Raw genomic sequence first — 24,328 nt, forward strand, 5'->3', positions numbered from 1 at the left:
ATTTTAGATCACTTAACCATACAGTGCAACTGGAATTGAGATGGCAGTGAAATCTTCCACAAGGGGTGTGTGTATTTTACATGGAATAGCCAACATCTACCATGTGTACTTAACCCCATGTTACAAGCTTAAGAGTGTGAACCCCAGTGGTAATCCTGTTCATGTTAAAAATGCGAGTTGGATTTGTGCACCAACTACCAAGCTGTGCAACTATAATCTAAAGAATACAATGTAATGTAACACTCCGAACATCAGGTATGATTATGCGAACCCTTGAAATTTCAATGCGTAATGCAGTTAATGTTGTGTGGTATCACAGCAGCCCATGAGGCATGTGTATTATGTTACGGTTTGATAATATCACAACATTCAGCCCGTTGCAGACATTATTAAAGTGAAACTTTGGGTGATTTAATATACATTGTATAAGGAATTGCACTGGGGAAGTGTGTCCTCTTGGCTATAGGAGGTTTAGAAGAGAGCATGTGGGAAAAAATGTATGAGATGGTGATAAAATGTTGCCGACAAAAACTGTAGGCGATTACACACATGGTGACATGTTACCAATTAGCGGCTATTAATATTAATTCTGCAGCGTAGTAGAATGAAATTGCTTATTATGGAGATGTGTTTAATCAAAACCATCTCAAGGAGTGTAGGGGCAACAACCTCTCTTGAGATGATTCTCTATGCACGAGACAACATTTTGCACAAGGCCAGTTTCTCTGCATTTTTAGCTGCGGGTAGCAGCTCTATAAGTCACCATGTCTCTCCGTCCGTCCGTCCGTCCGTCCGTCCGTCCGTTAGTCCGTTAGTAACAAACGCTAAAAGATGCTGTTACGTCAACATCGTTTGTCGCATGGCTATGGTACTTGGTGAGGGGGAGGGCCTATACCCGCCCCATACTGGAAAAGAGTTTCGTCCAAATATGCTAATTAGGTCATTAAAGGGCATTACACGATTTTCAACAATTTCTAAAAAATGCTGTTACGTCAACATCGCTTGTCGCATGGCTATCTTACTTGGTGAGGGGAAGGCAGGTACCGCCCCATGCTGGAAAAGAGTTTCAGTCCCGAAATATGCTAATTAGGTCATTAAAGGGCATTACACGATTTTCAACAATTTCTAAAAAATGCTGTTACGTCAACATCGTTTGTCGCATGGCTATGGTACTACTTGGTGAGGGAAATGGCCTATAGGGCAATTAAGGGAAATTTGGGAAAAGTGGGGCACATGAGGGAAATTGGGGGGAATGGGGGAAATTAAGGGCAATTTTGGGGGAATTGAGGGAAATTCAGGTGAGTTAATTGATTTTGTGGGCAATTAAGGGAAATTGAGGGGAATTTTGGGGGAATTAAGGGAAATTTGGGGAAATTGAGGAGAATTAAGGAAATTGAGGAAATTCAGGTGAATTAAGGAAATTTGGGAAAATAGAGGAATTTAAGGAAATTTGGGAAAAGAAGGGGAAATTGAGGGAGAATTGGGAACATTGAGGGAAGTTAAGGAAATTGAAGAGAATTAAGGAAATTTGGGAAAATAGAGGGCAGTTAAGGGAATTTGGGGAAATGAGGGGAAATTGGGAACATTGAGGGAAGTTAAGGAAATTGAAGAGAATTAAGGGAAATACTGGTGAATTAAGGAAATTGACAAGAATTAAGGGATTTAACACTTGATGTCAAGCCGCTTTTTCCCGAAAATCGTGTGGACATCAAAAGTGTCCGAAATCGGTTTCGAACACTTTCGATGTCAAGACGCTTTTTTCCGAATCGTTTGGACATCAAAAGTGTCCGAAATCGGTTTCAACACTTTTGATGTCAAGACGCTTTTTCACGAAAATCGTTTGACATCAAAAGTGTCCGAAATCGGTTTCGAACACTTTTGATGTCAAGACGCTTTTTCCCGAAAATCGTTTGGACATCAAAAGTGTCCGAAATCGGTTTCCGAACACTTTTGATGTCAAGACGCTTTTCCCCGAAAATCGTTTGGACATCAAAAGTGTCCGAAATCGGTTTCCGAACACTTTTGATGTCAAGACGCTTTTTTCCGAAAATCGTTTGACATCAAAAGTGTCCGAAATCGGTTTTCGAACACTTTCGATGTCAAGACGCTTTCTTTCCGAAAATCGTTTGGACATCAAACATGTCCGAAATCGGTTTCCGAACACGTTCGATGTCAAGACGCTTTTTTCCCGAAAATCGTTTGGACATCAAAAGTGTCCGAAATCGGTTTCCGAACACTTTTGATGTCAAGACGCTTTTTCCCGAAAATCGTTTGGACATCAAAAGTGTCCGAAATCGGTTTCCGAACACTTTTGATGTCAAGACGCTTTTTCCCGAAAATCGTTTGGACATCAAAAGTGTCCGAAATCGGTTTCGAACACTTTTGATGTCAAGATGCTTTTTCCCCGAAAATCGTTTGGACATCAAAAGTGTCCGAAATCGGTTTCCGAACACTTTTGATGTCAAGACGCTTTTTTCCCGAAAATGGTTTGGACATCAAAAGTGTCTGAAATCGGTTTCCGAACACTTTTGATGAACCTGCTTCAAAGACACCAACACTGCAAAATTGAATTCCTTGTCCCGCAGCGACCGCTACGGATCCGACGGTACTTGTTGCTACTTACTAATACTTAATCTGATAAACATTTCTACTCCGGCCTGTATGCAGGATTTTTTTGTGGGGTGTTGAATTTCCTACATGTGGATCTTTCCCCACAAAAAATCATGTAGCCCAAAAGTGGACTTCATCCCCTCTATAAAATTTTCTTTTGGGGGATGAAAAAGTGGCCCTGTTGTTAATTTTTCTTTCTAATTTGGACCTTTCTTGGACATTTTTACCCCGAAAAGTGTACTTTTTGTAGGGACTTCTGTTGGGAAGTGCACCCGTATGTACATGTATGAACTTGGTTCCACTTTATTTTATAGAATCCTTTTTGGCCATAACCTTTGATTTTATTAATGTTCTACTTCATTGAATTGACTTTTTTGATCTTTATCATAATATGATTGCTTTGGTTTGGTGTCTCTGTATATGGACAGAGAGATAAATTCTGGTGATGAAAGGAGGTATTGGAATATCTTAATTTTAATATGACCAACCTAGAAAGCCAAAGCTTTTAGTAGAAATAATGTCGCCACTATTGTTTTAATCAGATATACACCTGTACACAGGGCTAGCACGAGCACAACAAATCAAGGGGTCCAATTTAATTTTTCTGGACCCTTTGGTACCTGCAAAACCAACATTTAAGGGGTCCGCTGAGAATTTAAGGAGTCCATCTGTCCGAAATTCTAAACTTCGGAACTTGTCAAATATTCCAGCACTTATTAGTATTATTGGCCTATGGTGATTCAAAATATTTACTGATCTTTTTAATTTTTAATTTTTCCTTCATGATTTCTCCCTCCGTCCATTTTGAAATTAAGGAGCCCATACAGTTTTTATCGGACCCTTTGGTCACTTTCAACTTGAGATTTAAGGAGTCCAAAATGGGCAAAATAAAAAAATAAGGAGTCCCTGGATGCGCAAACTCCTTAAATGCGACCCCTGCCTGTACATCCTCTTGAATTTATATCATCATCATCATAAACGCTTCTGGTCAGCAGTTTAACAAAGCGCCATTGATAAAGTTTCTCCAAGTAGGTCTCTCTCTTAAGTTCAGTCTCTTTCTTTATGGTTAAATCTTCTTTGATTTCTTTCAGCTCTTTTTGAATTGCTGATATCCACATAGTTCATTTGGTTTTCCTCTTGGTCGTTTTATGTGTCGTTCGTATTCTTGAAGAGCTTGCTTTGCTGGGGTATCATCAGGTAGTCTCAGGTGTCCTAACCAAAGGAGCCACCTCTTCTTGATTTTATTACTCCACTTTGTTTCCTCGGTTTGGTTTTCCCATAAAGTTCTTGATTTGAGATTTTCTTTGGCCATTTGATGTGGGGGTTATATATAGATTGCAATTATTTTACTGCAAATATTTACTCTCTCATGTGTATCTACTGTGTAAATCTGAAAAGGAAATCATTATGAATAAGAAATTCTGTTGACTTAAAATATGTAAATTATTAAGCTTATATAGGACACAGACTTAACTCGGTTGATATTTGTTATGGAGATGTATTCATGCTGATATGGATCTAATCATAAAGATCTCTCAAGAGTATATTTTGCTTATCAATTGGGAAATCACTGTCTCACTGGAAAAAAATCAAATACCTGAAAATTACTCTTAATATTACCTCAATGGAACTTGTGATTAACAATATTGAAATCTGTGGCAAATACAGCAAAACAGAATATAAAATCTGTGGGGGATGTTTTCTTTCTTTCTTTTTTTTGTCCATTGAGTATACTATAGCTATATGAGGAACCAAGAAAATGATCAACTTGGGCATGTTATTATCATGATCCACTTTTGAAATTATTGTATTTATGGAACAAATCCAAGTGATTGATAAAAGAAGCCCTTTAAGGTTATTACTTATTTTAAACTGTTGTGAAGTTGTGGTTCACAGCATCTTACGTATGGTGGTGAGCTTTGGCAAAAACTGCATTGCTCAATTCATAGCGAGCGTGTAGGAGAATTAAAATATCACAGATATACTTTTATAGGTGCTGCGGTTCTTGAGTTACGTTGTAAAGAGGGCTGAAACAACAACACTTTTGTAAAACGTACATAACTAATTAACAACAATAAATTAAGCAAGTTTGCAAAGTATACGGTTTGTAGAATGAACTTTTGCAAAACATCAAGGTGTTAATTTTCAATAATATATTGATCTAGATAATGAAAATTGATTTTTAGGTTGCTTCGACCAACAATACCTCGTCTACCCTTAAAGGAAACTACCTTTGCTATGGAATTGATTACATTTTCTCCTATCTCTAAGATGCATGTATTACTTTTGAGTCACTTGTGGGAAACACAGAAAACACAGAAAATGGAGCTTTTTTTTACCTTAAATGCTTGCTTTTTGACATTCAGCAAAAGGCCCAAGCAAATCCCATCTGATATTTTCATTCAATTTTCTTTATTTACATGCCTTTAGGGCCAATTTGTGGTCATAATTTTGCTCCCCTCCCCTTTGGAACCATGGTCTCAAGATAAGCATTATAGTCGCCATATGAATTTTTGTACTCAGGTCAATGTTCTGTGTAATGTTTTTTGCTTTTTAGTTGATGTGTGTATTTATGGGCCCCAAATTGTTGGCCTTGTGCCTGTATTAAGGGGTTACCCTTTTGCACTACACATCATATTTTTATGTGCTTTGTGCAAGAAATTAAACCTAGATTTTCATTAATTTAATGGTCAGATTTTCCTAGAATCTGCAAGTTTTTGAATACTTAAAAGAACACGGAATTCAATTTTTAGAAAATGGAAAACTTCCCACTTTAGGGCTTTTTGGTTTTATTTCATTTTAAATGCATGATTAAGATTCTTATCTTTCTTTAATGTTTCTCTTGCTGATCCCTATGCAGTTACTCAATAACCTGACAGGAAAACATATTAAAAGCTTTGGCTTGTACATAGTATATGACCTGGACCATTTATTATTAGTCTCTTGAGTATCTTTTCTTGTCTCATTCAATGATTTCCCATTGGACATAACCGGTACTAAACGGCATCATCTGCAATTCTGATTTTGTGATTATAACCATACATGATACATTACAGGAAACTCTGTATTGTACCATGTATGTAATCTTGGCTCGGTATGCATTATGGTAATGTTCTGCAGATTATTTAGCTGTTATTTCATCATACTTGGGGATCAGTTCTAGAATGCCATTTGCAGCATAATTTTAGAACATGAATTAAGCATCTGAGTATTGATTACTTATGTTTTTCAGGTTTTGGTAATGGGGTTTGCATTATGCTTAAATACAGGTGGAAAAGTCACATTTAAATATTCCCATACTTGTATTAAAAGATTTTCCTTCACATCCTTTACTTAATCCGTACCTAAATCTTACTTGTCATTTATTATTGTTCCATTTAAAATCCACACTCCCCCTGTGGAAGATTTTGGAAATATCTTGCACAGTGGGAGTATGAATTTCAAATGTAATTAGCACATTAGGCAACTCCGTTTGAATTTCATACACCCTCTGAGAAAGATTCAACCTGAATCTTCCCCTGAGGGAGAGTGAGTTTCAAAATGGACCTGCTAATGTGATAATTCCATTTGAAATTATACTCCCCTGTGGAAAATATTTCCAAAATCTTCCACAGGGGTAGTGTGATTTTAAATGGAGAGCCCATTCTTAACCCTACTCTTTAAGTTCCTCCAAACCTGAACTCTAACTTTAAAACAGGTTGCATTTATAGTATTCTAAAGTTACACTGGAAAATATGTATAAGTGAATGTCTAGTTGCAATGCAGGAGGCCCCAATTCAAAATTCAGTGAGAGAAATTCCAAAAATAGCAGACCTCGGGTGAACGGATGCTAGTTGTAGAAAGTGATAACACAAGTTGGTGATTATTAATTGATGGGAACATGACTTGCGTTGGTTTATCTGTCAGGTGTGTGGTTGCCTATAATGTGACTAACAACATTGAGATATAGCTTATACATAGACACAAACAAACATGATGGATATATGTTATTTGTGATCTTCATTAGATATCAATGAGTGTGATATGTTCATTATACCAAGAATTGCATGTGGCTATAGTAATACAGGTAACACAACTTCTAAGTTCCCCCCTAACAATTTTTATAATAAGTCGAAAAATATTTTATCAAATGTAAAATTTTAAAACGATTTGTATAGCCCTCTTTGTTTTTCCCCATGTGGACCAATTTATAGCGTCACACTTCATTGCGTTCAGTCACAATGGTTAATTATGTAAGAAAAGAGGCCGTTTTAAAAGTTGCACCTGAACCCATAGCACAAGTTGTAAGTTCCCCCTAAATACTTTTTTAAATAAATCGAAAAATATTTGATAAAATGCAAACTTGTAAAAAGACATGTGTAGCCTTATTTGTTTTACACCTATGGAACAAATTATAGCGCCACACGTCATTATGTTCAGTCACAATGGTTCATTATGTAAAAAGAGCCCGCTTTTAAACTGTGTTAAAAGTTGCATTTGAGTCCATAGGAGTCAACTCTCAAACAATTCAGCAGGCCAGGCCTATTCATGTGTTTGTTCAACAATTTTTCCTATACCTTTTTACAGGCGCCAATCGTTGTTAATCCGTGATGAATCCATAATTTGCCAGTAGCGTATACGCTGACGTAAGTTATTGAAGCGCGATACGCCGATCACGCGTCAGAAATTTGCCATACTTAGAACTTGTGTGCGCTACATGATGTTTTCATTATTTTGGAGGAAGCGGCTAAATACTGCTCTTTTATTCTGTATTTCTTTTGCTGCTATCATCAGGAAAGCATCGATCATCTTGTGTTTAGTGACAATGACTAAACTGGTCATTCCTCATGAAATAATCGTGTGAATTAGACGACCGTTAGCTTTTTCGTTGTTGAAAGGGATTCGATCATGTTTCGCCGTTGTTCATCATCGAGTAACAACGATGCGTCTGCGTAGTCTGCGTGGTTTTATTTCGCGAGGGCAGCTAAAGCTAAAGCTGTCCTCGCGAAGTAAACCACGCAAACTACGCAGACGCACCGTTGTTAATCGGTGATGAACAATGGTGACACATGATTGAATCCCTAAATACAGAAAACCTGACTGCTATGGGCTCAGGTGCAACTTTTAAAACGGCCTCTTTTCTTACATAATTGACCATTGTGACTGAACGCAATGATGTGTGACGCTATAAATTGGTCCACAGGGGTAAAACAAACAGGGCTATACATATCTTTTACATTTTACATTTCAGTAAAATATTTTTCGACTTATTTTCAAAAGTATTAGGGGGAACTTAGAAGTTGTGTTACCTGTATGTTCAGTACTTGTCAGATAGCAAAGCATTTCTTTAGGAATTTCAAGAAATAGGATTATGTTGGTGCCGTCTTCAGTATATTGCTGTGCTACTTTTAGTAAATAGCACCATGCTGCCTTCAATAGTTCACACTGTGCTGTCTTTAGTAGACCGTACTGTACAGTCTTTAGTATAGCAATGTGCTGTCTTCAGTAGATAGGACTCTTACTCTGTTGATATCATTGATATTTTTAAGTAGATGGCACCACTCTCTTCAGTAGTTAGCAACACTAGCGGGTATGCTTCGCGCGGGTCCCCGCTAGATGGGAGCGTTCACCATAACAGGAATAATTACTGAACAGGTAGAATCATTGAAAAGGTACATTTTATTTTTCTAAACCTGTCTCTTCTTACACTTTCTTTTTTTAGTTTCTTTTGCTTAGCTTGTGATTTTCCGTTTCCATGTTATTTATTTATTTAACCTCGTTCCCATTATTTTCTAAATCTGTTCTTTCTTACATTTCCCTTTAGCTTCTTTGTTTATTTGCTGCTTGTGATTTCCCATCTGTTCTCATTATTTTAGCTTCTTTTTTCTTACATTTCCTGATTAGTTTCTTTCCTTCTTTGTTTCGTTCCTGTTTCATTTTGTTACTTTAACCATAGGTATGCTTTAACCCGTTGGCCTATTACTCGTACTTTTTTGTCATCATTTTAATTTTATTTTTCTTTATAGTACCGCTTCATGTTGTTTATACAACAAACATCTTTTTCCGTATTTATTACGTCCTCTCATAGCGTGTCTGCGGACGCGTTCACTCGTTATCATAATCCCGTGACCCGTCCATGTACCTTTTTGTCCCTTATTTTTCTTTCTTTCCGTACTATCATGTCCACTGGTCTCTGGCTCGCAGTCGTGTGACTCTGCGCCGTTTACGCGCCCATTGGCATAGTGCGCATTACGCACGAGGCGCCGACACGCTGCCGGCCAGCTGCAGTGACGCGTATGCTGACAACCGATTTTCATAACAAAAAACCTGTTTTTGCCCATATTTTCACTGTTTTTGCAGCCAATTCTTGACCGTTTTCAACCATATAAAGTTTAAACTCGTTCCCGTATATTCATCGATCTCCCGTATGAATTTGGCGACATTTATGGGCATACATAGATACATACATACATAGATACAACATTCCCCTATTTATAGTAAGATGCAGTTTTTGATAGATACCACTGCTGTCTTCAGTAGATAGCTCTTTGCTATCTTCAGTAGATAGCACCATGGCCTGCAGAGGGTTGTAGCTATAATAGTAATTTTTTTTTTTTTAATGTTGTTGTTTTTTGGTTTTTTTTTTTACCGATATCAGATCCGATACGATATCGTCGAATATCGGGCTGATACGATATCCGATCCGCGAATCGGTTAAGCCCTAGTAGACAATGCTGTTCTATCGTCAGTAGTTGAAAATGTTTGTCTGTGCTCAAGTGGCTGATGTTTCAAAGACAGCACAGAATGTGTTCAGTAACAGTAAAGAGTAGACTTATGTGGCATCGTTGTGCACTGTAATTGCATTGGTTATATTTATACTGAATGTGTAAAGCAGTGCATTGTCTGCTAACTTTTAGCAGTGCATCAAATCAGTCAGAAATTTGAGTAAACAACATCTCCAGCAATTCACAGTTTAACACAACACATAACTTATTTTCACAGCATTAGGTGGCTTGTTTTCTGACAAACACACTTAAAATGTTCCAGCCAATATATCTATAGAATTTCATTTCTAGTCAATATCTCACCTATATTATCCCACTCACAGCTGCTGTAGAATCTTTCTTTTCTTGATGTACATGAACTCGGTTAACATTCAGCTAAATCAGATACAATTGAAGCCTAAGCACTCTACTTCACTGTGAGTGGCCTTATTGTGTTACAATGGGAGCCATGCTTATGCTCAATTTGCAATACTAGATCGAAAAAAAAAGTAGCATTGGAAATAGAGAGAAATGTTTTAATGCATCCTGTGAGATGATCAGTTTTACTACTTTATGTAAAAGTTGTTTGTAAAAGAAGATATGCATTTTTGTATTAGTCCTATAACTTACTTGAGTCGTTTTGGTGAAGGGGAAGGAAGGAAATAGGTGAAGAGAATTTTTTTCTCAGGTGCGGTTTTGAACCACCGACCCCTTGGGTGCTAGACACATGACCGGCGATAGCACACCATGGGGGAGTACCTTGACCGGCCAAGCTTTCAGTGCCATGTGTGTTTGCATGATGATGATCACATGGGATACTTGTGCAGTTGGTTTGTGTGTTGTAGCCTTTTGTAGCTTTTGGTTGTGTGATCTGCAAAATTGAATATCTTCTCATCTTCTCAGTTTATATGAATGGATATCTTTAAATTTTATACCCGAAGCAGAGAGCAACAAATGACATTACTTTTAAATGGCAACTTGTGCAATGATATGCATAGTGAATAATTCTAAAAATGATAATTTGACAAATCTAGTGTTCAGGTCAAGAAGGTCCCATCTACAATATTAGCTGACAAGTGTCATCTTTTTGGATAATAGTAAGGCTATTTAATTTCGCTAATACTTAAATTTGTTAATTGCCACTGACCACCATTTTTGTGGGTATTTAATTTTGCTAATCCAGCCATTCTTGTTTACAATTCAATGTATAGCTGTCAAATTTGTGGGTATTTAATTTAGCGTAAAAAGGTTTCAAGCAAAGTTAAGTGGTTTTACAGTGATAAAGGATGCAGAAATTGTCAAATGTCTATGGCAGCGATTGCAGATAAGGTCTTCAAACACTAACCCCTCAAAATATAATTCATTTGCAGTGTTATGTGCTACTTCTTTTCCAGTGTAGAGATCTGCCTCATGAACAGACTATAAATATGTTCATAAATGAGTTCATTTAAAACAGAAAATTTCAGGCCAAGGTGGCCATTGATGCCAATACATCACAAAGCATCAGCTCCTAAGTTTTGTGTGGCTGAATGGGGATAACCATCCGTAAATTCCTAGTCTATGGACATTTCAATCTAGCTCAGTTTACAAAACTAAACATGTTTTGCTTTGACAGAATTCGTGTCTATCAATTGCATATATTTTGGCCTATAATAACATCACTGATCTTCCCCATCTGACTCATTAGCTGAGTTGGTAGAGCATGGGTCAGGTGATCAGTGAATTTTTTCACCAGCTGTCATTTCTGTGTATGTGTTAATAACATTTCTCATAATGCAATTACATATTTTGATATTTGTTGATTGTACGTTGTAGATTAACATGATACTTTAAATGACAAAACATTTACAATAAAAAATCTCTTGTTCTTTCAGAAAATTATTGTACTCTGACGATCTGCACCATGATGGATTATTAGATGACTGGGAGCCTGAAGCGGATCAGACAGAGAGAATCATGAGGGTGGACGATGAGGACATCGCATCAGACAGCTCAGGGCATCAAGACGAAGCATCTCAAGCGACGTCACATGACACAGGTATAGCGCCAACTCTCATTGGCGAAGAGACAAGTCACGCTTTCTTCTGCTATTGTACAGATGATGAGGAATGGGTGTCTAACGTGATGCGGAGATTGGAATCGTCGGCATACGGATTCAAGTGTGATAATCACGATCATATGTTGGAACCGAATAAAGCACGGATGGATAAAATTGTGAACGCTTTGTGCACAGCAAAGAAAATAGTACTGGTACTATCGCAGGATTTTGTGCAAAGTCAGTGGTGTACATACGAGAGTTTGAAGTCGTTGAAGACACATTTTACGAACACAAAGAAGGTGATACCAGTGTTACTAACGGATTTAGATCTGCCTGAATTCTTACAAGATGTGCCCTGCATCAATGCAATTGCAAGGAACTTTTGGCAGAAATTTATTGGAGCTTTGCAGCTTGGTAAGTAATCATGTTGCATGTTCTCATCATAAGTCTGTGGTCATCTAAGTGTGAAATGTATCCATGTGAATAGCTGAATAATGCTCCTACACCTGGGTATGATTGGCATGTTGTCCAACAGGTGCAACAGGTGTGATATGTGACACGATCATGGGAAATGAGTCTTAATGTCGAAAATATTCAATTTCAAGCTTAAATCGTTGCAGCGGTTACTGGCCCTTCTACGTACGAGGGGGTATCCAGAAGTTTTTGACATCACCCAGAAGTGAAAGAGCTATACCAATGAAATTTTGTCAGTGTAATCACTGGTCCTTATGTACATTATGGTCCAAAAATGGTCTCATAAACTTGTATGTTTACTTTCTTCACAGGTGGCACTAGATGGGAAGTAGGCGCATAACCTTTTCATGATAAGATCCTCCACTGCCATATGATGGGCAATCATCACTGTAGATAGCTTTCATTTCATCAGATTTTCTGAGCATTGTAGGCTTAACCCTTCAAATGCAGGAACTTAATCATGCTGCCTGCCTCAATTTTCACCATCTTGTAGGTTATGCACCTACTTCCCATCTAGCGCCACCTGTAAAGAAAGTAAACATACTTATATGAGACCATTTTTGGACCATAATGTACATAAGAACCAGTGATTACACTGACAAAATTTCATCGGTATATAGCTCTTTCACTTCTGGGTGATGTCAAAAACTTTTGGATACCCCCTCGTACATTTTGATGCATATTCTTGATCCTCTACATAGTTACCAAGTTACAGTCAATTTATCAGTTGCTGATGAAAACAATAAGAAACTAATTAAGATTTTGCCAATAACTCAAGATCAATATTAGTGACTTAGACTCATGCTACTAAATCGCATCATTATTAGTTCCTTGTGTAAGTGCAAGATTGCTGTATGTTAAATGGATGCCTTACTGATATTTTTTCCCGGCAGAGTATCCACAAACTAAATATAATTATGCAACTCGCCAAGATGTGATTTTTCATTTTTCAAGAGTTTCATTGCAAAACGTGATCAATTTTCAAGAGAAAAGAGATATTTGAGATATATGCAAATTAAGCTGCTAAAATATAAAGTAAATAATAAGAAAATATAATTATATATAGGCGCATAACCTTATATTATAAAATATAATTATGATACTTTTGACCATATCTCAAAAAGTATACTTTGGAGTTTAATAAATGAGGTGTCATTTTAAAAGCACCATTTCATAAATGGCTTTTACAGTGTTTTGCGATGTAAGTCTTCATATACTGTATACTTATTTGAACACAAAAGGTCAAATGGAAATGGTTGTTTTGGGGCAAAGGTAAGCAATTTTCATCTTTAAGGTTAAATGCAATTGATTTTCAAGGCTTGATTCCAGAGGGGCGTAAGTTAATAATGGAAACAGCCATGCAGAAAAGAATGAACTCACGCGTATAATAGTGTATCAATCTGAACTAGGGCCACGGACAAACCGCTGGCTCGTGTGTTGCAGGGATAGGAAGGGGCGACCATGATAGGACCATATGGGCTGATGGGGGGGGTTGTGGGCAGCCGTTTTTCGCAATTTTCCTTTGGATTTTCTAAATTTTCAATTTTTAAAATTATCCTGGATGATATCTGTCGTGAAATAAATCAATGCTTCTACATAATAGGCCTAGTATGCCTATTTATACCCTGATTATGCAATATATAGGCCTACAACAATAACTACAACAACAGTAACAAAACCAACAACCAATCTAATTTGTGAAAATATATTCATAGGCCGCGCCTATTAGACTAGTATAGCCTAAAAATTCCTGAATTATAATGAAAAAAAACCGGGCAAAAACAATCAATCGCTGCAGTCAGAAAGAAACGAACAAGAAAAAAGAAAAAAGTGAGAGAAAAATAAAATAAAATAGATGGAATGGACCACATAGGGACTCGAACACGCACTAAAAAGTTTTCCAGCTCAAAACTATAGTATTATATAGTCGAACGTGAGTCCAGCGCAGCTAACCGATTGAGCTACTGAGTGACCTGTGAAATCGATTGATCTCAAACTGATTATTATGGAATAGTGCATACCAGGCTCTTATGATAAACAATCTCATCACCGCTGTAAATGTCGGAGGTATCGATGGCGAAAAACCTCGATTTTTGCAAAAGTAGCTTAAATTTGGAGTGAAATTCAAATGGTAAAGGAATCGACATACTTTTGAGAAATAATGTAGACAGTTAGAAATCAAAATTAACGTTCCACAATCCAGATATCGATAATGTAACATAACAGTGTTTTGTGGTACAAGATTCTCGAAAATTGTTCCCAAAAACGGGCTAATAAAATTTAATCGGTACTGTATTTGGTTCTTCCCCATGGCAATATTATTTCTTTGGTCGATTTGTAGTACAATACAAAAAAGGAGAAAACAATCACTCGGCGTGATTTTATACGGAGCGAATATTTGAAAAAACCTGCATGGAACGTGTTTTTGATCTTGTGAACATGGTGCGTAAAAATGATTTAAACGAAGGATTTTCAAACGGATTCTCAAAATTTGTATAAACACACAAAAATAATGTTAAGATACATCCATGCACCAACATTTGACTCACTGCGATATTTGATTGCTGGGAAAACGCGGTTTTAGAGAACAACTTTATACGTCTTTTATACGTTTTTTATACGTTTCTTCGTGTAACCTTAAAGGTAGAATAGCACTAATTTCCGAGAAAAGAGCAGTTTTTCTGATCATTTGAGCTTGTTCAGTATAAATTTTATATTTATGAATTCAGTATAAAAAGATGAATATCTATCGCCCTGAAAAAAAACCTGTTTGGTGGAAAATTTGGCAGAAGGAATTTTTACCAAGAAAATGAAATAATCGGCACTAATCGGAGAACTTGATCCAAGAATAGATTCACGTTATAGATCCGCAGTGATAAATGACAGCCAGTATTGATTCAATCAGCAAATGCACATTAGGCGCAACCAAGTAAATGATAGTCACACTGGGTTATGTTGCTGGGATGAGAACATAGAGTGTGCATTTGGCAGCGTAATAATCCAATTTCTTAGACGATTTTAGGTACAAAGATCTGTAGAAAGTGGTGAGTCCCATTGGGTTTGGTTGTTAAGAATTTGATCTGATTATCTGTGATGTGAGGCAATAGAAATCCTAATTACTGAAATTCAGGATCACATTGACAACCTGTGAAGTGTTGAATATCGCTGATTGAATCGATGCATCATTGCTGTCATTCATGTTTTCGTGGTGTTACCAGATATAATCCATTTATAACTGCTCTCTCAGTTTTAGTTACATGCCTTCTTTCTGAAATGACTCTGCAGATTGTGTTAGTTAGTTATGGCTCATTATTTGAAGTAAATGCTAATTATATCTATACCATCAAAAAATTTCACTGAAATATTGATGTCTGAAGGTGATTGATCATGAACAAAACATATGATTTGACTTGACAGTATGTAGTTTGCACTTCAGTATCTGAATGATGCAAGAATGCAGCAAACACAAAAAATACATAGACCCCACCCACCACACAGTAACACACACACCCAAATACAAAACTTGAATAATTTCTTCATTCTGTATGAAATATAATTTTAAAACCAAGGTCATATGTTAAACTTGGCACTCAAGAATCGCAAAATGTCTTATTCAAACGCAGTAGCTCTGGGGGAATCACTCGGGGGATATCGCGAAATCCGTTAAATTTCTTGATGCTAAATTCGGGATCAACTAAGGGATTGGAATCATCAAGACAGTTCATACTGCAGATTTCCCAAGTTTTTGCTTGAGAATCGCATTGCTTTTAAAGCAAAAAGCCCGGCAGTGTGGATGTGTCTTATATCCATAATGGTCAAGTGATTTATGCTCAATGTAGTAGAAGTCCTGCAGTCATGCTACTCATTGAGACATACAATATACATGGTCAAAATCGAAGGCTAATTTGCCATAAAGCAGAGGTCAAGTTGCGTCATCATCTTAGACACCTAGCTTAAAACTCCCAGGGGGCAGGTTAACATCTTCCTTTAGAAATTAGCCAGTCTTACATATATGTATGCTACTGCAGCACTGGAGAAGCACTAGATAAAAATAAGGATGAGTTGTCAATGGTATTGCTGTAATAAGCATGCCTTGCAAATATGGGACAGGCAGCTTTACAAAGCTCTTTGATTTAAAAAATGGTCTTGTTGTGATTTGAAATATATCAGCGAGCAATGAAATGGCATAGAAGTCCTGTTTTTAATAGCTTGCTTCAAGGTTCGAATTTGTTTCTTTTTAATATTCTAGTGATTGTCCTCATTTATTTCCAAATATTTTGAAGGTCAATCTTAATATGGTGGAAATTTCAACCAGTTATTGCAGTATCATATGCATAGTGTATTAAAATTACCAATCTCCGCTCACTAGATGAAATGTACATAGACACAGTGGAAGCCATCAAACACCATTACAGTGAAAGCAATTGACATGATCACTTTGTATTTGCCACTAGAGACATGAGTGGAATTTGGAGATCAAATTCTAATTGAGATGGATAGTATGGATGTGGCAGGAATTGCAACCTGTTCAAGCTAGCACATTGTCCATTCCATCCACAGCTAATGACACTCAACTAAACACTGCATAATGCGTCTAATGAGAAAGTTCACATTTGTTCAGGGATCATAACTTTTAGTATGATTAATTAAAAGCAATAAAAATTGTCGTTGTTTTGACATACTGTCGTATGACGATTTTTGGGCAAAATGAGTTTCAAAATCTGTGAATGAAACTCTATATATTCACAAAGTTTTGAGACCTAAATGTAATTAGTTAATGAGATATGGCACTAATTAGTGTGATACGACATGGTTTTTATGTAAACCCCCCCCACCCCGAAAACGTCATTCTGTATTTTGACATACAGTCGTATCATGATACATCGCCATAGGCCACCGTGTAACTGTAGTTGCCTATTATTTTGACATACTGTCGTATCACAATGTCGTATCATTATTAATACATACTACATAGGTTTTCAAATTGTGCATATTTTGGCATACTGTCGTATGAGTTTGCAGATTAATTACTACTAATTAGTGAATGAATAAACAGTTTGTATTATGTTGAGAGCAAAGACAGATATAGGCCTATTATTGATTATATTCTTTGATAATAATAAACATATTTTACTTTGGTGCTCTCCAGTGGGTCTTCAAAATTGGAAAATCTTTAAATGCGATTTTCTCAAAACAGCATTTTTCAGTCATACGACAGTATGTCAAAACAGCGACAATTGATATGAATGTTTGGAGTATTTCGTTGGCTGTAGTTAGATTATTATCACTTGTGTCAAATGTTTTCTGATAATGGGTACTTATACCTACCTAAAATGCTCAAATACTATAATACAAGTACCTTTGAATATGTTCATTTGTTAGACCATTTTTTGAAATCTTAAATTGTCCAAATACTTCTTTTATATTTTGCACCAAATTTTGAACTAGATGTGAAAGCAAAATTGTGGTAAAAGAGTTTGTTATCCAAAATGCACAAATCGGAAATATCATCTTTCTCCATCTAGTAAAGCCCACCAAAACAACAACCTGCATATTAATCATATATATGTTCAATTAACTTTGATACAAGGTTTTAGTTCTATTCTTAATATTGACTGATTTGGTCTTTAGAAATGTCATGAAAGGAGCATGTTTTCACATTTTACATTTTGTTTGCAAAAAGCAAATTTCTTTAAATTCTGTTTTCGGATTTCTTTTCTATTTCCTACAAATCCAGTGCTATATTTCTTTAAATATTTTTTTCTTCCCCGGTTCAAAAATCAATAATGTTTTAGAAACACCCTCGGCCATAATAAGCAAATAGCTTATTATACAGGTGATTAGTACGGACGTTTGGACATGAAACTGCCTTTTTTGCGTCATTTGCCAATTCATATAACTGCTTTTATTCAGCTATTCCAGTTGAAACCCCTACACCCCTGTGTACATGACCTTTTGTATGAAACTAGTGTGATAATTGATGCTGACAGTAATTTGATACTGACAGTAATTTGATGCTAATAGTAATTTGTTCAGCAATATTTTTTAATGAAAAGTAGCATAGGACTATTCCAGTTGAAATCCATACACCCCCCTATGGAAGACATGACCACACAGGGAGTGATGATTTCAAATGGAGTTGAGTAACCCCATTTTTAATTCACACTTCCTCTGTGATAGATTAAAAGGTCATGTCTTCCACAGGGGGTGTATACCCACGCGAAAAATAGCTAGAAAATGCCAGAATAATTCCAGAATATCGTAGAATAAAAACCCAGGCTAATCCCAGCAAAAAGCTGGAAAAACCAGCGGTAATTTGGACGGGATAAGCTAGGATAAGCTAGAATAAATAAAGCGGGAAGAAAAATCCTGGCTTTCTGCGGGAAATTAGAAAGCTTGGATAAAGCTGGCTTCTGGCGGTAATTTGGACGAGATAAGCTGGAATAAATAAAGCTGGAAGAAAAATTGAAATCCTGGCTTTCTGCAGGAAATTTGAAAGCTTGGATAAAGCTGGCTTCTGGCGGTAATTTGGAGGAGATAAGCTGGAATAAATAAAGCTGGAAGAAAAATTGAAATCCTGGCTTTCTGCAGGAAATTTGAAAGCTTGGAATTCCCGGTATTTTAATTTGGACAGGATAAGCTAGAATAAATAAAGCTGGTAGAAAAATTTGAAAGCTTGGATAAAGCTCGAATTCCCGGCATTTTCTAGGCTGGCCGCCTTTGAATTTGCACATTTTGAGCTTTGATAAAGCTTGGATTATCCAACAAAAATGATCAAACAAAATGGAGAAAAAAGATAAACTTGGCCAGTTCAATGTCATATTTGTACTCTCCAAAGGACCCTCCAACTTCCAACTTAACAACCCCAATGCATTGAATTACCACACCACATCCCAGCTTTAATCACCAAAAATCTTCTTATTGTGCTGAAGGTGACTTATAAGTCACCATATTTGAACTCTCCAAATAAGAACTCACCATATTTGAACTTTCTAAATGACACTCTCCCACTTCACAAACTACAAATAAACCCGATACATCAACAAAGCACACCACATCCCAACTTTATCAAACAAAACTCTTATAATTATGCTGGAAGTGGCAACTCACTATATTTGAACTCTCTGAATAACAACTCACCATATTTGAACTTTCTAAATAACCCTTTCCCAATTCAAGGTGCAAACATCCCCAATGCATACATCGCATGCCAACTTCATAAAAAAAAACTCGTCCTATGATATGCCGGAGGTGACAACTCACCATATTTGAACTCACCAATTAACAACTCACCATATTTGAACTTTCTAAATGACACTCTTCCACTTCAAAGTACAAAAATACATACATCATATTCTTCAAAGTACAAACATAGGCCTATATACATAAACATGCACACCATATGATCCAAACATTATTCCTACTCAGTGAAGATGTGACAACTCACCATGTTTGAACTCCCTATTTGAAACCTCTCCCACTTCAAAGTACAAGTACAAACATGCCCTGAAAACATGTCCAATACTGAAGATATCATCATAAACCCCAACAACATCAGCATGACCAGTAACACTTTTTACCCAGAGTCACCCAGGTCACTAAGTAATGTCAATGACCCAACCAATGCTTCAGTCAGCTGTTCAGTAAGCTTCAGTAGGGGCTTATGTATAATGTAATGCATGTCTGCTGAATTCAACAACCTCTAAGCCAGAATGTTTCCTCAAAAACAAAAAAGAACAAAATACAGACTTATAAACTAATGACAAGCTGATCTTTCTTCCAGCTATAGTCTTGGTATACTACCTATCAACTTAACACTGTTGAAAATCTGTAAAATATCCTTAAAACTTTGAAAATTTTGAAATTAATGGTAGCTTCTGAGAGTATTCTAGAAAACTCACCTTGTCAGTTGGTGACCTCTGACCTCCAGGCTCCCATAATGCACTGTTCTTAAAAGCTTGGACTTTAATTAGAGAATAAACAAGAGGAATTTTTATTTTGCCTGTCCTCTACATATGATAGATGACAGGCAGGTCCAATATTTTGAGTAGTGGATGCCGGCGCAGCCGGTATCCACTACGATAAAAATATTGGACCTGCCTGTCATCTATCATAGGTAGAGGATAGGCAAAATAAAAATTCCTATTGTTTATTCTCATTCTTAGTCAGTTAAATATTATTTTAATAACTGTAAACAATTTTTTTAAAGCAAAAACTAAGTTACCATCATAAAAACTCCCCTCATTATAAAATGAATGAAACTTGTTTACAACTTCACGTATTCTGTTGCGCGTATTGCTAGCGCGCCGCGTATTCCGCACTAGTTTACGCATTACAGCGCCAATACATACGCCAAGCACCTCTACAAGCGTGTAAGGCATTATCAAGACGCATGATGACGTGGGGTCGCTCTACGGCCTGATAAACGGCACCAAATCTTGCGATTGTCCAATCAAAAATGTGTCTACGAACTAGACCACTCCCACTGACTAAGAATGTATTATAAACTGCAAGCTTCATCTGTTAAAGTCCAAGCTTTCGATGGAGTTCAAGCTTTTCTCTCTGAGTTCGAGATGTCCAAGCTCTTACAGGTAGAATTAGCTGGAAAAGCTTAGATTATTTTCATTCCAGCTTTTATCCTAGCTTAAAACCAGAATATTCAAGGTTTTAATTTAGCCGGGATTTTACCCTTAGCCAAAGCTTGGATAAGCTTGGTTATTCAAGTAAAAGCTGGAAGTTTCCAGCAATTCTGATCAAGCTTGAATTAATTTTCGCATGGGGATTTCAACTGGAATAGCCCATTTTGTCCACCTTCTAATTCTATGAAATGTTTATGGTTGTCTGTACAACCTATTACATGTACATTGTACATCAGTGGCGTAGCCAGGTTTTCGGAACGGGGGGGGGGCACAACTTGTAAATGTACTGACAAAAATTTGTGGAAGTTGTGAATTCTTGACTCCAATTTTTTTTGCCCAGTGCGGTCCTAGAAAATCTAAATTTTCACAGCGTTTTTATGTTTATATATCAATATCCTTCAATGTGGTACCGTTAAGAGTCATATCCAATATTTGAAGTATTTGAGCGATATAATCTTTGTTTCTTCAACATGTATACACACAATATAAAATTTTTGTCTATTGTTGACCCCCAATTTTTTTTAGCCAAGGCCCGTTGTCTATACCGATGGTACTGATGAGCGGCTACGCCACTGATGTACCGTACATTGGGTTAAGGACATGCTATCTGGACTTCCTATATCACTTACTGCACTGTGTGTTGTATTGTTATCACCTGTCCAGAAAAGGTTTTTGTAACCTGTCAACAAATGTTGCAGTTACAAGACCAAATCTAAAAATACTATGTCACCTGATCCGTGTATGCTCCTCCTGATGGCCATCTGTGATCAATATTTCACTCGAGAAAAGGGCTGGATTCTATCGATTTTTAGTGGGTGCTGTAAACTACCTTCTCAAATGTCTTGAATTTTGTATTGTTAAATTTCTTAAAACCTTGCCCATGGAAAATGACTATTACTAGAAAAGCATGGTGTACAGTGACATTTTTTTTTTTTCGTTCGCTTAGCCTCTCAATCTCACCATGCTCATTTTTTTTAATTCAGTTGCTTTTTCTTATTCATCATCTAATTTGTTTCCTTCTCCTTTTTTTTAATTCATCCTTCTGTTTTCCTCTTCCTCTTGCTTAACTTCTTAACCTTAACAGTTTTGCTTAAAACTTGTTCATTTTTAAATTGAGTCAATCAGTGTGTGTATATTCTTTCCCTATTGAACCATGTAAAGCAGGGTGTGCAAAAAGCCAATAACCTGGAGATTGAACTTGATTTGAATTACCTATATCAACTTTGTTATTCCTTGCATCTGCATTGCAAGTTAAATGCAGCAATAGGGAGAGAGGGTTATTCAAATGGATATTTAACCTGCTATCAGGAATTTAACACAGAACCTATTGCACTTGTACATGTAAAGCCCAGCTGACAACTTATTGCTTTTGCATATAAATTCTATGAAATAGGAGTTTTTTATACCAACATACACCATGTAGTTTATTTTTTTCTAGGGGATTTTCTCTCTTTTATATGTTTCTGTAACACAGAAAATGAAGATTGTCCTAAAAACATGAACTTTAAAGAAACCTGTTATTGAATCCTTCAAATGCAGAATGTACACAGCTCTTAATACATGTACAACTACTATAGTAAAATTAAATGTGACTACACAGTGGGGGTTTAAAACTGCTCCATTCCTGCCTAGCGCCTGGATAGGACTGAGTAGAACTAGATAAGTACATATAGATCCAATCCACACACTGCTCCAAAATCAGATTAGTTCACATCCATGGTGATATGGAAAATCTTAATTTAGTGCATGCATCCATGCAGACATCCAGTGCCAATAAAAATCTGATAAGATGATAAAAGTGTGTGTACCTATATACAAACTAGGGCGAGGAGTCAAAGGCCTATGATTCCTAAAGTTTGTGGCAAGCAACCTTATTCTCAACTATTAGTGAACTAGGGAAAGAAAGATTCAGCCCAATGGCTGTATTTAAATTAAAGCTGGGTGGTGCCGTTAACTTGCCGTTATGGATGGGAAAAGGGATTTGACATTCAATTGTGAGTTGTAGCATCATCTGAGACAAAAAAGTACCATTGTATTTTGGTCACAGGATTTGATGATCATCTATTTGCAGATTATAGTTAGTTTCATGCTCACATGGCATCTACTGAAGATAACAAACATATAACATTATATAGTTAGATGTTGTAGCCACTGAATTGAAGATAGCATACAATAGTTACATGCTATCTACTGAAGATAGCAAACATATAGTAGTTTACATGCTACATTGTATCTATACTGAATTGAAGATAGCAAACAGTAGTTACATGTTATATGCTATCTTCTAAAGATGCAAACATAAACAGTAGTATACATGCTACAGTACATTGTATCTTCTAAATTTAAAATAGCAAAGAATAGTTACATGCTACATGTACATGCTTTCTACTGAAGATAGCAAATATAATAGGTTTTTGCTACATTGCATCCAGTGATTTGAAGATAGCAAACAATTATTAGTTATAGTTACATGCTATATAAATGCTATCTACTGAAGATAGTAAACATATAAATGTTATATCAAAATGATTGGTACCCATCAGTTTTCATTGACAATGGATGAGTCTGACACATCAAAATTCAACATAAGATCCACATAATTTGTAGATCAATTGTATAACAAGTCATAAACTAATACACCCTGTACATTTCAAGAGTATAAAATATTGCATTTGGAAGAGGCAGGCTTTTCAATAAACATCAAAATTGATAGGTACCAATCATTTTGATACAGCCTGTAGCTCCCAGTTTATACAGAATCTACTTCAACTGGGCTTTATTTTAAAAGTAGAGCTCAGTTCAAACCCTTGGGTCAGGTTTGCTACCCATTTGTGAAAAGCTGGAGGCCCAAATTTCAAATTGTACTCATAGTTTTGGAACTGCTGAATTTCTGTACTCAACACTCAATCCAGATCCCACAGGCTGGACCTTAGAGCACATGTAACTGGATCCAAAAGCATCATGTAGAAAACCCCTGACAGAGCCAGTCAGTCAGTCACTGCTAGGCAAATAGCATCAAGTACTTGTAATGCGCAGTGTGTTTTGGACGAGTGATTGCATTTCAAATACAACCAGTCAAATTTAATTCCCCTAATGCTCTACAAAAGTAGAGGGGGAATATTTTGTTTTTCTGCAGTTTTGTGTAGTACAGATCAATGTGTTCTGTCTCACTTTATTTTATCATAATGTACATGTGCTGTGGATCTTCAACTTGACTTAAAAGAATGGTCCCATTTGTGCAATGTCAGATACAGATAGACAGATTGACAAGCCTTGAAATAAGTGGGCGCGGGGAGCAAATTTGCTCTCGTAAAGCCACCAATTGCTCCTGGTCCTTGTTAAATTAACATGAACCAGGAGCAATTTTCTGGAACAAATTGCTCCTGGTTCTAATTTTGCACTTGATGCAGTAGTGCTGTATGCTGTATTGTATATGCAGAAAAGGATTTACTATTTCAAAATTGCTCCTGTTTCTTTAGAAATTGCTCCTGGTTCTTGTAAAATCCCAGTGAACCAGGAGCAACATTCAAAACAAATTGCTCCTGGTTCCAGTTTGCTTATTTCAAGGCTTGCAGATTGACACACATGTGTATACACCCCGTACATACAATGTACATACACCTGTATATACCCCTTGTGTCTTCCTACACACACCCACTCCAAAAATTGAAACATAACTGGTTAAACCCTTGGCTAACTTTACATTGTCATGTCTTTAGAAAAATTGAAGGACAAGCTAAAGCAAATGAATATGGTCCTCAAATGATTCCCAGAAAGAGCCAGTATTCTCGTAATTTGCAAAATTTTAACCCTGCAGTGAGCGT

The 24,328-nt window shown here is 36.6% G+C and overlaps 1 protein-coding gene across 1 annotated transcript in view; it reads left to right on the forward strand.

Annotated features, from left to right (window-relative positions):
- The first annotated feature begins 6,490 nt into the window (after positions 1-6,490).
- LOC140137180 (transmembrane protein 268-like) overlaps positions 6,491-24,328 on the forward strand; it is a 94,001-nt gene continuing 76,163 nt past the window's right edge. Inside the window, exons 1-2 of the mRNA XM_072158832.1 lie at positions 6,491-6,516; positions 11,228-11,805. Of these exons, the coding sequence (XP_072014933.1) occupies positions 6,491-6,516; positions 11,228-11,805 (604 nt within the window). The remainder of the gene's footprint in view (positions 6,517-11,227; positions 11,806-24,328) is intronic.

This window comes from Amphiura filiformis, chromosome 17 (genome assembly GCF_039555335.1).
Source record: "Amphiura filiformis chromosome 17, Afil_fr2py, whole genome shotgun sequence".
In the NCBI taxonomy this organism is placed as follows: domain Eukaryota; kingdom Metazoa; phylum Echinodermata; class Ophiuroidea; order Amphilepidida; family Amphiuridae; genus Amphiura; species Amphiura filiformis.